At 43.3% G+C, this 14,314-nt stretch overlaps 1 protein-coding gene across 8 annotated transcripts in view; it reads left to right on the forward strand.

The window, feature by feature from the left end:
- Window positions 1-13,415, forward strand: part of FARP2 (FERM, ARH/RhoGEF and pleckstrin domain protein 2) — a 79,919-nt gene extending 66,504 nt beyond the window's left edge. For 4 of the 8 annotated variants that reach the window (XM_083849227.1, XM_083849230.1, XM_083849229.1 and 1 more), the window contains 11 exons: window positions 442-523; window positions 1,355-1,592; window positions 2,380-2,510; window positions 3,321-3,389; window positions 3,776-3,865; window positions 4,582-4,664; window positions 6,334-6,452; window positions 7,168-7,331; window positions 9,525-9,632; window positions 10,428-10,579; window positions 11,746-12,894. In XM_083849227.1, the coding sequence (XP_083705353.1) occupies window positions 442-523; window positions 1,355-1,592; window positions 2,380-2,510; window positions 3,321-3,389; window positions 3,776-3,865; window positions 4,582-4,664; window positions 6,334-6,452; window positions 7,168-7,331; window positions 9,525-9,632; window positions 10,428-10,579; window positions 11,746-11,836 (1,327 nt within the window). In that variant the 3' untranslated portion in view covers window positions 11,837-12,894. Of the gene's footprint in view, window positions 1-441; window positions 524-1,354; window positions 1,593-2,379; window positions 2,511-3,320; window positions 3,390-3,775; window positions 3,866-4,581; window positions 4,665-6,333; window positions 6,453-7,167; window positions 7,332-8,439; window positions 8,580-9,524; window positions 9,633-10,427; window positions 10,580-11,745 lie in introns of those variants that run through there. The other 4 variants (XR_014588363.1, XR_014588364.1, XM_083849231.1 and 1 more) reach the window with 4 other exon arrangements.
- The last annotated feature ends 899 nt before the right edge of the window (window positions 13,416-14,314 follow it).

Here is a 14,314-nt window from a genome sequence, read left to right on the forward strand (position 1 = left end):
TATGAACAAAAAATAAATTCATAAACTTGGGTGGGATCATAATACATCATTTATTCAGAAGTCTGAAGGGTTAAACTCTGTAATAGACTTTCAGGAAAATTCATTTCTATTCCTTTCTCTGCTTTCCAAGTGTGGCTTTTGTTTTTGTTACTACATGTTGCTTCCACATTTACTGTACCAAATTTTCAACCCAAGCAGTGAAATGGAAATGCTAGGAAATGCAGGGAAAGGAAATGCAGCTAAAAATGGGTAGAGGAAGGATTAACATTAGTACTTATTCCCATAATTTTACAAAAGTAGTTCTTAAATATGCAGATACCTGGCAAGCCTTTTTTAAAGATTCTGTCTTGAAATAATGGGTGGATTGGAGGGAGGAAATGGAAATGTATTCCTCTCTCATGGACTACATCTTCTTATTTCATCTTTTTACATACTTTTCAGGGAAGGAAAAACCAATGCTCACATGAAAGGAGATTATCAACGCATTGGAGATGTCATGCTCAGGAATATGCGTACGCTAAAGGTAGCTAAATGATTTAAATAATGGAATCTCAGCGTTGTTGATTCATTTTTATCCTGTTGTCAAGGATGATACTTCAAGGTTTAGGATTTTAAATTAACTTGAAATGACTTGCAAACAATTAACATTGCTAAGCAAAAATAAAACATAATATTTACAACAAGGCTTTATACAACTGCTGCTTATTTGACCACCTACATTTACCTCGAGGAAAGACTATGTTTTTTGGCTACTCAGCAGAAGACAAGGAAAGATTGTTAAATTAGCTTCACTGTCTTGCTATACTTGCATAACTGTAACCATCCCCTATGGAGGCACTGTTTCATATGGTTGATTAATTCCAAAATGTGAATAATTTTAACTGGAGTAGTTTGTTCTGAATCCAAGGCACCTTTATTTGGAATAGAGGACCTTTGTGGGACAGTCACATTTTGTTGCAGTAGAGGAACGGTCATTCCTCAGCTCACTTTTGCCTGTCCTAACTTGAAAGAAGTCAGTAATCAACAAGAATTGTCTTGGAATGGAAAAGCATTAACTGGTGATAGTACCGTCAGTTTTCATAGAAGGCAAACATCAGCCCAGCTGACATAAATAGCAAACAGTTGACAATCAAGAAAATATTATTAATTTTAATACTGCTTTTTTAACAAAGCAGTTAAAACATATAATGTAGTCAATGCTGTTTTTTGTCAGTATTTATGACAGTGTATGCAGTCTTGGATTACAAAGTCATGGTCTGAGACAAAAGCAAAGAGGGGAAAAGTTGTTTCTTATTCACTGTGAAGTCTGTAGAAGACTTTCCTTTAATCTGAGTAATTTTTTATGATTCAACAGGAGTTTACAAGTTACTTGCAGAAGCATGATGAGGTCCTGACAGAACTGGAGAAAGCAACTAAACGCCTAAAGAAACTGGAAATGGTTTATAAGGAGTTCGAGCTGCAGAAAGTTTGCTATCTGCCACTCAATACTTTTCTGCTCAAACCAATCCAGAGACTAATGCACTACAAGCTGATCTTGGGGAGACTTTGCAAGCACTACACAGCGGAGCACCGGGACTTTGCAGACTGCCGGAGTGAGTGAGCACTCAGCTGTATATGTGCTAGGCAGAATCCCATTCCCCTGTACATAACAAATTTTGCAGGTACCCTGCGGGAGACAGTAAGCATTACTTCTATCTACACATTCAATGTAAACTATCCTTTTCTTCATTCAGGATCTCTTATTCTCATACACAACTGTGAGAAATACACAGAAGTTTTGATTTAGATTGTTGAAAACACAACTGCAAAGTGAATTCTCTAATTTAAATTTCTGAGAAAAAAGAATACATCAAGCAGAAAACTGTCAGAAGGCAGCTTAGTTCAAAAAATGTTCAGGCTATGTTTAAAAATTAATTTTGTTCTTCTTTAAAATTTTTGAGTAGCAGGCTTTGCCAGTCTCCTGCCATGCTCTGGTGCAGGGCTCTGAATTTTTCTGCAACAGATAGAAAATTACCTTAACTGTTAGTCTGGAAAATGCAAAAGAGAACTTTCAAAGAAACTATTTCATTTGCAGATTTCATTTTATTTTTTATAAAGGAATCTTTGGCAGAAATAGTTGTTCTGAATTTTGGAATTGACTTTTGGCTACATGGTAGTTACTTTTTAGTTGTGCTATGTCTCATATACCAAATAATCTCCAGAAGCATAGGAAGCGCTTTGCAGTTGCTAATTAATCTCTGTTTTGTCCCTGTGTAGCTATGAAATGTTTCTTAAGAATAAATCTGGCTATTGATTTCAGATTCATTTTTCCAGGGTTAAAATTTGTGGCCTGAGTTTGTCTCCTCTATTCTGATCTGTTTGGTGCCATTTTCCCTACAGATGCACTGAAGGAAGTCACAGAGATGACCTCTCAGCTACAGCACAGTCTTATCCGCTTGGAGAATTTCCAGAAACTGACAGAGCTACAGCATGACTTGATTGGTATAGATAATCTCACGGCACCTGGGAGGGTAAGTAACTTCACTTAGTTTCTACAGCCTTTGTTGTTTTTATTGCCAAGGAATCCATTTCAACAAGGTATTTACTGTAAGCACCTCTACCAGAATGCCTGTGAAGGCTTCGTATAATAATTGTCTACGTGGCAGGTCACATTGAGCCCTTGGTGATGCTGTAGGGAAATAGATAAAAATGCTTCTGCTTAGACTCTGGCTACAGTTTCATGTTTCCGTTATGGCAGAAACTGGGTGTGCTGGGACGCGGCACTCTGTATTTGGTTGGGAAGCAGTATGTCATGTACTCGATACAAGTCCACTGCCAACTCTGCTTATGTATGTCTGATGCAACCTCTCTTTGCGGACTGAGACCACGTGGCAACATAGCAGTGGTGAGAGGAGCATCACTGGACAAAGCCGCATTGGTGACTGTTTTTGTGGGAGCTTGTTTAGTTCCTGCTTGGTTTTTATGTTTGTTTGTTTTTGCTAGATATACTGAGCATAAGCCCAGGAGCATCGCTTATGCTTTTGGGATGTGATGGCAATCACTGCAATGGGATGTAAGTGTAATAGGTGAACTGCTGAAATCCAACAGGAACTCTGCTCGTTTTCCTTCTCTTGCTTCACTGATTTAAATGCTGGCTGCAGCAAGGGGCTGATTCATGTTACCAAACAGAAGGAATGGTGTTTGGCGTTTAACAAATCTGTTCGGGATCATTGCTGGGTACCAATCAACATCTGTACACTCTGGGATGAAAACAAAGAACCATAAAAATTCTGTGTTTGGGAAAGATAAAGCTTTGCCTTACTTTTTCTTTTCCTCTGCAGGAATTTATCCGTGAAGGTTGCCTGTACAAGCTCACAAAGAAGGGTTTACAGCAGCGGATGTTCTTTCTGGTGGGTGCTACTTTTGCTTTTCTGCAGGCTGCTCAAGGTCTTCAAGATAAAGCTGTTGTGGAAAGTGTGTTCTCATGTGTTTATGATGAAAATAAGCAATCATAGCTAAAAATTTATTCTGAAGGTTTTTTACAGAGGGTGACTGTGATAGTGCTCTCTGTTCAGCCTGTTTCCTTAATGGCAGATAGTTTTAACAGAATTCTTTAATTATCTCTCTTCTAAATAAACAATAGGATTGTTTTAAGGAAAGCAGGCCAAACTGATGAAGAAATGGTGGTTTTCCCTCTGTCTGTAATGTTTAAACAACAGATTTTTAAAATGTCAAAAATACTTGTTACAACCTGCTGTTTGCAGAATACTGATTGTATTCTTCCTCTGTTTTTCAGTTCTCAGATATGTTACTGTACACAAGCAAAGGGGTTACAGGGACAAATCAATTCAAAATTCATGGACATCTTCCTCTGCATGGGATGTTGGTAAGGGGTTTGAAATTGCAAAGTCATTTCCTTGTGCACTGGGATGCTTTAAGTCAGGTTGAGGCATTGCTCCAGGGCTGTGAGGACTGAACCAGAAAACGCCTTTCAGGCAAGTGGGAGCAGCTGTGGTACTGCTGGTCACGAGCTGGACCTTCATGTGCCTCAGCCTATGTGCTAAACAAAGATTTGTCTGCATGGATAAGTTTATTCCTTCTATCTCATTAGCAAAGCAGCTGGAGCACGTTTGACCATTAATTTTCATGCCACACTGAGAAGCTTATCTGGGAACGTGGATTTGTCTTTTTTTTTCTTTTTTTGCTGTGTACATACTTAGGCAAGAAATCAATCCTCTTGTGTCCCTGCCCCCCATATTCTAATGGGACTGTTCTTTTTGTGTTTGATATGCAGCTGATAGTGCTTGACCCACCGGTAAGTAGTAAGCTGAATCCTGCTCAGAATCCTCCTTTCTTCACCCTGTTGAGTGTCGTGCTGTGCGGCTAGAGATAAGGCAGTAGAAACACACCATAAAGATTTTTATAGAGAGCAAAAACAGACTTAAAGTAGGTGATATTCATAAAAGAGCAGCTGTTTTTGCATTCCCTGCAACTGAGTTTTAGTCATATTGTGACTCAAATTCCTAGCCAGCCAAAGGGAAGAGTTTTTAGTCTTTACCAATCACTGAACAGTGATGAGAAAAACCTTTTCTTTTTCTGCAGGTGGAGGAGAGTGAGAATGAATGGGCTGTCCCACACTGCTTCACAATCTATTCAGCACAAAAAACCATAGTAGTGGCAGCAAGGTAACATTTATTTTCCTCAAATGCATGTAGGTTTGAGAGATACCTTCTCCAAAGAGTTATTGTTTGATTCGGTGTAGAGACAGGGGTGTTTCTTGTGTCCTTTGGAAAACATGACTTAAAAACAAATGCATGACACCTCATAATTCCTTCATCAATGTTGTGCTTTAGGAAGGAGTAGTTTAGCTAAAAGAATGGTGTATTATCAAACACAGCAGCAGCAATAACGTTGCTATTGCATTGTTTTCTAGTTAGCTGAGCTGCCAGTGGCATCCTCTAAACAACTGCTGTAAAGCAGAAGGCAAACTGAAATGTGAGCGGACAAATATTTTAGAATACCAAAAAGAATTAAAATTGAGAACATGCAAATTGATGCAAGGAGGAGAGAGTTCCTTCACAGATCTCATGGAGGAAGCTGGGAGATGAGAAGAAAAAGTAAAGGCTTGCTTGTAGAGAGAACTGATCTCTTGTCAGTGTCATTTATGCAGCGAGCTTGGTGTGAGGAATTACTGCATCAGGCAGGTGCAGCTACAACGGCTCAAGAAAAGCCTGAGGTGGGGAGGATGAGAGCAGCACCGCTGGGACCCAGCAGTCTCTGTGGGAAGCAGTTTCTGCATCAGCTGGTGCTAGTTCCCAAGTGTGGAAATGCTCAGAAATGACAGGATTTGGTTGGCAGCACTCAGGATGCTCACCACATAAGGGAGAGAATATGCCAAGCTGCCTTTGCACCAAAACTGTCTCTGCAGTAACTCACACTTCTGTGTTTTGAATGGTAAAAAAGGTGGGCAAGGAGGATCGGTAGCACATTTAGAGATGCAATGTATAGAACCAGGCTTTGCTTATGTGCAATGGTTTTGTAAATGCTCACAGTGGAATACATAAGCTAACACACAAATCATACAGGCTTTAATTCAGCTGTTAATCAGGCAAGTTGCTCTGCTTAACCACAAGTAAATCCATCTGAAGATAGCGTAATTCATTTTGGTATGCTGATGTATGAATTATACTGATCTTTTTGCTAACCTGACCAATTCATGCTGTAAAGGACAGGGTATGCAAAATATTTGACTAAGACTGTGCTGCCTTTTTAGTTCAGCACTTTGTGTTTGGTGTCCAAGCACCATACGTATTTGTATTTCAGTGATATTCTTCAACATTGTACTTTTTTTGCCTTTTTATCTGAAATGTACTTTAAGATATCTACTACAGCTGTTCTCTCAGGATCAGCTTTAGAAGGCTTTGTCCCCTAACAGGCAGCTGGAGTTGGGTACGCTAAAGTACAGAATTGGAGCACTAAACCTCAAATTTATAGGCTTCTCTGCTGGGTAATAACCTTGTCTTGAACAATAACTATTACTGAAATTATTCTGGCAGGTCTGAATGGGGATATTATGTGGCCCTTCGGCCGCCTATTCATTCTCTTTCTTGTGAAGCCCAAGTTTTAAAATGGTTATTTTAAACTTGTTTCAAGGCTTGAAGATAGTGGTAAAGGCTATGTGAAGTCAGCTTCCTGTCTGAAAAGTTTGTGTTTTGGAGGAATTTTCTGATTTTATTCTAATGGAAAGGGACTGCTCATTGTATTGGACAGTTACTTTTGCCTTTGTTTAGAAATGTTGCACTTTGCCCTGGCTCCAGGCTGGGGTGGTCGCCATTCACACTGTTTGTCTTGCAGCACCCGCTTGGAGATGGGAAAGTGGATGGAAGACCTGAACATGGCAATTGAAATGGCCAAGAAATCTACTGAGAAATCTGATATGCTTCTGGACAACTCCGTATGCAATCGCTCCAACAGTAAGTGATGTTTCCTACCTTCTTGAAATGTGTCAGGCATTGAGTCCTCCTCATTTTTCCCATTGTAAATTCGATGACATAAATGAAGTATTTTATTATTCATATGCTATTGGAGAGCTCTTGTACTCTTGTCATGTCTTAGTTAAAGTAAATACGCTTGTCTTCCTTGACTGATGTTGCTGGTAGCTCTAATTGCAGCAGAGATGCTCCAGCTGCAGAATTGTTAATTTTATAAGGTCCTTATTCATCTCTTATATAGCTACTTTCTCCATTTAACCAGGTTGTGTTTTCTTGTCCTTAAATTCAGTGGTTTCTTTGGAGTTCAGCAAGTTGTTTTATAGCCCAGCATTCTTTGTGCATATCTCTGGTGTTGTGGATATGGTGAAATTTGTAGTATCCCTTCCTAGAGTGCTTTCTGTTCCTCACTAAGGATCAGCTGAAGGTGAAGTGTGGGGTATTTGTTCGTTACTTTTTTATTTTTCCTCCCTTGCCCTAGAACATTGAGTCAGCTGCCCCAAGCAGAGCTGAGTAATGAAAGCCAAAATTATCTGCTTGGAGTGACTTTTAGGAGTTGTGTAACATTCAAGTTGATGTATTTCAGAAATGGGCCACTGCAAGAGGAAAGACAGTTGTTCTTTTTTACAGGAATCCCTGCTCCTCTTGCTCTTTGTATTGCACAGTTTTCTTAAACCGCTGCTGAATTCTCCTCCCCCAGGATCCTCTGATGAGGTCTCTCTAGAACAGGAGTCCGAAGATGACATACACTCTTCTCGTAGCTCCTTGGACAGGCAGAGCCACCACCGTGCCAACACAACCATGCACGTGTGCTGGTACCGCAACACCAGCGTCTCCATGACTGACCACAGTGTGGCTGTTGAGGTACCCTGCAGGGCGCAGCTCTCACGTCTTCCTCTGTCCGTCTTGGCTCGCTCAGCCTCTGCTCATCCTCCACTACATGCTCCATTTTGCCATTGAAGCACTTCTGCTGTCTGTGGGAGAGCATGGGTGATGAAAAGGCCGCCGCATGTTTGCTCACCTTCATGCATGTCTGCGTGTCCGCCAAACACGTGCACCGCGCTGTCCCTGCAGCAGGCCTTTGTTTCAGAAAATGTGCTGAAGGAGGGAAATTTCATAGGAAACCCTAATATCCTAGGCCTGAATTATTCATTTGGGTTTAATGAACCTTGCAGGGGGAGTTTAGACCGGTATTGGGTTAGGCCGAACAGAGCTTTATTACGTGTTTGCTGGGCTGCTGTTCTGCTGGGCCTTACCCCTTGGCGTGGCTTGGGGCAGCACTGACGGCACGTTTTGTTTCTGAGGCCTGCACGGTTTGAGACAGATGTCTGTTCTGCGTGCTGCTTGCGTTGGCATCTCAGTTTAACATCAGGAGGCAGTTCAGCGGGTTTAATTGGCTAGGAAACCTTCCTGGAGGGTGGCATAATTGGAAGATTTCCAGAAGTGGGAGATACCCTAAATACCAAGAAGAGAAAAAGGAGGTTACTCGCTAGGCAAACAGCAATAAGACAATGGATCTGTGTATTTGTGCCTTCCTTGCCCTGCAGTGAAGGTATTTTTTGTTTAATGGAAGAACTTAAAAGTTGGGCAGCGAGGCTTCTGCGTTTTCATGGTGTGTGGCACGTACTAATAGCTCAGTAAGGGAGCTCTTACAGATTACAGGCTTAGGGTCCAGAAGTTGGGCATTACAGCCAGCAAAGAAAGTGGTTTCTATTGGAGGGAAGAAGCCTTCCTTTCCTTGATGATACCCTTGGGAAAAGCACCTTCTCACTGTTCTGTACCCATATAACAATACCTGCCCCCACAGGCTCTGGGATTAAACCTGTGAATTCCTGCAGCATCCTCTCACATCGTTCTGTTTTGTGTTCTAACACCGTCATTTTTTTCCACGATCCATTTTCCTTTAACAGGCATCACTTTTCTTATCCTAATGGTCTGTTTTTCTCTTTCTCTCCCCCTCTTCTCTGCTCAGTTTTCTGCTCTCTTGCTGTTTCTCCAGAGCTTCCTCCTCGCTATTTGCTGGGCCAGGCCCAACGGCCCAACACAATCACCCATGTTTGTTGGTACCGGAACCAGAGCCTATCCCTGTCTGATTACCTGTGCATGATCCAGGTAAAAATGCCTCTCAAGTTCTGCGCTGGTGGGAGGAGCCATGGGATGCCAAGTAAAATGTGCAACTTCTCACTCCATAATTGCTTAGTGAACCCGTGTGTTGTGCTAGCACGAGGATGCCCCATTTATCCAGCAGAGGAGTTGCAATATTGCCTCGTTGGTACAGGATTTCCTTCTATTTCTGCTTCCCAGAGTGGTTCTCTGTGTAATTCTGCTGTGTGCTGTCTTTCTCTAATTTTAAAATCCATTTGCTTTCATTCCATGCTGTAGGTTTCCTTACCCCACCGCCCAAACGTTGGGTGACTCTGCCTCCAGAATGGCAACATTTAACTAGCACAGCACTTCCCTGCAGCCTGCTTTTCACGTGGGGCTTGGCTTAGCTAGCTGCTGCATTCCTGTCCACAGCTCTGGCTTCCATCACCAGCCTTTGTTTCCTCTGTTGCTTTATTTTCTTTCTCACGCAGTGTCTTGTACTTATTTTTTTGCCTTTAAAAAAAAAGTGAATAAAGGGATGAATGCCCTTGTGGCTATCTGAATGCCCTTGTGGCTATCGCTGTTTCCCTGGCCATAGAGTGCACAGGACAGTGGGGGCTGGACGGCTGGGTCTGTGTGGCACTCTGCCATGTGCTGCCTGATGTGACACTGAGATCCAGTGAGCAGTTAAACATCAAGTAACTTCGTATCAGGGGAGAGAAATTGCTAGTTTGCTCATCACTGGCATGTGAACAGAGCACAGTTGTTTTCTAGAATTGGTGATGCGAAGATACATTCAGTTACCATATGAAATATCCAGGAGGCCTTTTAAAACATGGGAGCAAGTGCTGTTTTATGCAGAAACAGTTATATCCGAGAGCCTCAGGCTCTTTAACTGCATCAGCTGACTTATTTTTCCCAAAGACAGAGATCTGTGGTTTCATGGCAGTTTTCTTTTTCATTCTGTGCTAGAACCAGCTCTCTGGGTACTTGCTGAGGAAGTTCAAAAACAGCAACGGGTGGCAGAAACTGTGGGTCGTCTTCACCAACTTCTGCCTGTTCTTCTACAAAACGCACCAGGTGAGCCAACGTAGCTGAGAGGGACGGTGTTTGGGGTAGCGCGGGGACCCTGGAGATCCTTTGCTTTCAGCTACAGGCCCTTCTCGTTGTGATTTGGAGAGTAACCAGTGAAAGACTAGGTAGTAATTGACGAAGCAAGTCTCTGTAAGGCTGCAGGCCCTCCTTGCAGCATGTAATCAAGATTTCCATTTCTGTTAATGGGGCTCACCTGCTGTATTAGAGGGGAAAGAGGTCTCACGATGCTTCCACTAAGGGAGGTCAGGGAATTAGCAGCCTTTGGCAGTCTCTGTCTCTTACCTGCTCTCACTTGGGGGCTGCAGCACAGTTTACAGTTACGCAGGCGTCAGGAATTTCTCTGCCAGGGGTGTATTTAGCATCTGTTTTTTGTAACGAGCTGTGCTGCAGTGCAATGCCTGCCTTTTCATCTTAGTAACCCCCAAACCTGTTTATTCTTTTCTGGCTTCTTGGGGGCGTACTTCTTTTGGGAAGGATATTTTAGCTTTCACGTTAGATCTGTGCTTGGGATTCCAGAGAGCTGCTGAGGAGGGGAAAAGGGAGAGCCCAGCAGGCAGTGGAGGGCAGGGGAAGAGCAGCGAGTAACTCTTGTAATACGGTGCGAGGAGCTGGGGGAAATCTTATCGCCTAGCACAGACTTCACAAGAGATAGAGGCAGCTCCTCCTCCCGTTCGCTCCTAAGCAAAAATACAAAGCCCCTAAACTATACAGTGCAGCAGTGCTGGGAGCTGTGTGGCAGGGGATGTCTCGCAGTACGGCCGTGCTGTTTGGCTCTTCCAGGACGATTATCCCTTGGCCAGTCTCCCGCTGCTTGGCTACGCAGTCAGCTCTCCTGTAGAGGCAGATGGCATTCAGAAGGATTATGTCTTCAAGCTGCAGTTCAAATCCCATGTGTATTTCTTCAGGGCTGAGAGCAAATACACCTTTGAGAGGTAATTTTATGTTTTCTCTGTATATATTTCTTAGTATATAATGTGCTGTTAACTCACTGGTTGATAATGCAGAGCCCTCTCTTTACTCCCGACTACTTCCTGGTCTGAGTGACCTTACAGAACACCCAGCACATTCTCAGTAATGAAGTTTCCTTCCTCTTCGTACCCGTAAACAGAACTGCTATCCTTGCAGGGAAAGGCTGGTGGTTACACCTAGAGCTGTGGGCTCTGCTTTCTCTCCAGAGTCTGGAGCTTTCTTGGGGCTGGGGAGCAACATGGATGGAAGGGCTGTGAGATGCTCAGCCCCACTGGGTCTAGGGAGTCAGATTTATAGTTCAGTAAAAATTCTGGTAAGAATACCTTTTATTTTTCCTCCTCTCAGTCTCCAAAGAAACAGAAGTTATAACACAAGGCTGAGAACAGTGAGTGCTGTGGTGCTTTTCAGTTTACTGCTTTCTCTGTAATAAAGTTTATCAGGGGCTTACACATACAGTCCAAAGTGAATTGTGTTTAAAATCCATCACATACAAAACTTTGCTATTACGTTAGCTGTTTAAAACCCTTGTGTTGCTTTTTGCCTTGCAGGGTATTTCTTGGGGTTTTTGCTTGTTTGTTTGAGTGTGCTTTTAGTGAGAAAGAGAAAACACCATGTACTTTCCCCTTCCTTGGGAAGAGCAGCACACACTTGTGAGCAGCGTGCATATCAGTTACCTGAGACAGCAGAGTTGTGTTCTTTAATCCACTGGTTTCAGAGAGTAATTTCAAGGGGAAAAAATGTAATTCACAGTTGCTGTTTGTCTTGTTTTCTTCATTGTTGCTTCATTTTATTCCATATGAGCAAGTCTGTAACCTAGCTGATTGTAAGAAACAATCCATACCGCTAAGAAAAATGTTGGTAGCTTGTCCTCCTCAGCTAAACACCTTCTGCACACTTATAAGAGAACATGATTTGCTCTAATAAAAGCTCCTGGGAGCTCAAAGCATTGTAGAGCTGTTCCTTGAACAGGCAGCCATGTTCTGCAGTGTATTTGCCACAACTCTATGGTGGGAAACAGATATTTCATGAGGTTTGGTAAAAGTAATCCTACTCATAACAAAAGCATGAGATTGTGTCAGTGAGGGAGGGGCTAAGCACTTCTAATGCCCTGTTACTCCTTTCTTGCCAGGTGGATGGAGGTGATCAAGAGGGCAACCAGCTCTCCTGCAAGGTCAAGTCTCTTGCTTCCGAAGGACAAGAAGGATAGTCACTCAGACTGAAGGGGGGCGGAGCTGGATCTCTGCCATAAACATCAGGAAAGGAGGCAGGTGGAAACAGGAGTCTCTGGAGTTGAGAAAGCAAAGAACCAGGAAGCTCATTTCCACCTGGTATGGAACGGGGGAGCTAGGGAATTGCAGACAGGGATCACATCCACTCCAAAGGGTATGGGAGAGGGTCAAGTCTGCTCCAGTTGAACCCACTTAGAGAGAACCTAACGACTGCAGAGCTTTGGTGTGCACACACTGTGGAAGGTATATTGTTCCAGTTGTACCTGTACCCTAACACCCTTGCCTGCCCTGAAGGCAAAGGACACCTTGTTTTTACGTTTTGACTGGATGATCGGCATATGTGGGAGGAAACCAGCAGCTGCCAGTGGTGTGATCAGCTCCCAGGTGCTGGCGTCAGGCTTGCTGGCTCCCAGCAGCTCCCTTCCCCTGATGCTCGCGGCTGCCTGCCCAGCCACTCTTGCTGCTGTTAACGTCAACCTGCCGGCGCACTTGCCTTAGACTAACGGGGGCCCCACAGATACACATATAGCTTAAAGAGTTCATTGGGAACAGAAACAGCAGCTCTTACAGAACAATTCTGCTACTTGGAAGCTGCCAAGGCAAGGATTTTCTGGGGGAAGGGGAAGGAATGAACTAAGCTGTTGAGATGTCAGTATATTGCAGGTTGATACAGGTAGGGTGCGTGGTTTTTCCTCCGAACTCTGCTATGGTGCATGCTGAGAGGGTCACTTGCTATTCTCATATCACAGCTCCAGAGTTCTTTTATCCTGTAGTAGGCATTACTTAAGGCATGGGATGGGAAACACTCTTCACCCTTATGTGGGTGATATTTTCAAGGCATTTAAGCAATATAGGAGAACAAGGTTCTCTGAAAGTCACTGTTGCTTGTGCTTCTGTGTTATGTAAAGACTTTTGAAAATCCCTGTTCATACCTTTAAATATGGGGTGGGATCCATCTTCCATTTCTAATGAAGGTGTAAAAGTCACTGGATTCTAGATGGAGAATTAGTGTGTGAGGACTCTATTAAATCTCTGTATTAAAGCTGAAATGGTTGCAGTTTCTGTTTTTGTAAAGCTGTTGTATTTGTTGGCTTCTACAGATGGACTGAAGTAAGGTAAATGCCATAAAATGCTGTTGGACATGGTTTTGATGAGCTTTTATTTTAGTATTTGTGTAGTAGAAAAAGGAACAAGGAAGTAGTGTAGTGAAAGAAAAAAGAAAGTGTTGCTTGTTGTGAGGATGGAGGAAACGGGACATACAGAGGCCGACCTGTGCATTCTCCAAGGCTATTTTAGGGTTGTGGTCTATGAGACTGGAGGTAGGAGGCTTAAGAGGAATTTTCCAGACTGCTCACTTGGCATTTGCCTTGTAGGGAAGACAGGTGGCTGCAGATCACTCTTCACTACCACTGTCACAATGACCATTGTCCCTGTAAGTTATATGTACTTAATTTATTAGTGTCTTTTTTAAAAAAAAAATAACTGTCCTAGGTGTACACATGTGGATTGACTAGATATGTTATAATCTCGCTGAATGACTGTTGAAAGTAAATAGCATCTTGATATAAAACTATCTCAGCCTCTTATTCCTGAGCTCGCGCTCCCTGCCAAGGGCCACGCTCGGGGAGAGGGGACAGCGTCGCCACAGAAGTGTTGCTTTTCTCAGCCCCAACCAAAGACGTTTCACTCTTGATTAATGAGTTTTTGCTTTCGGTGGTTTTCCTGGATGGTGCTGACTATGCCTCTGTCAAGGTAACAGCTGAAGTCTTTCAGCAGGAGCATTTTCCTCTTTAACGAGAACGTCCCTGTGCAATTAGGACCATTTGTTGGTCTCCTGCAGGGAACCTCTGCAGGAACAGGTTCCCTGTCAACAGCCACTAGGGGCATTCACTTACTGTAGCTTTCTAGCACCAGAGTTCAAAACATTGCTACCAGGCTTGAGTCACTCACTAGGCTGCCAGGACTATGGTTCTGAGCTCCCCCAGCACCAGCTGTGAGCCAGCAGAGGGCCAGCACTGACCCCTGGGACAGAAGTGCACACCTTTTTCAGTGGCACCAGCTGAGGGGGAGCAGCTCAAGGCTTATGGGTTGGAGCCGAAGCAGCTGTGTAGCAGCAGGCTCAGTAGAGAGGCCCTGGGGTCCCCAAAAGCAAGCTGTGCTTGCCAGAAGGCAGCATTGTTGGGTTCACGTGCTCTGGCACGTATACTGTGACATTATACATGGCTAACTGCCAGAAGAGAGGAAGATAGGAAAGGTGGAGAAATGCATATTTCTGAGAGAGGGGGAGCACAAAGCCTTTTCTGCCTGGGGTGAAATAGCTGACAGCTTACCTTCTGAAAATTGGATAGACTTTTTTTTTTTTAAATTACCTCCATAAACCAGTAGTCCCTCTCCCTAGCACCACACTTTAAAAATTAAACTGTGAGGTGTACCCCACGTTACCAGACGCTGCATGAATGGTAACAAGCC

Source organism: Anser anser (assembly GCF_964211835.1).
Source record: "Anser anser genome assembly, chromosome: 9".
In the NCBI taxonomy this organism is placed as follows: Eukaryota; Metazoa; Chordata; class Aves; order Anseriformes; family Anatidae; genus Anser; species Anser anser.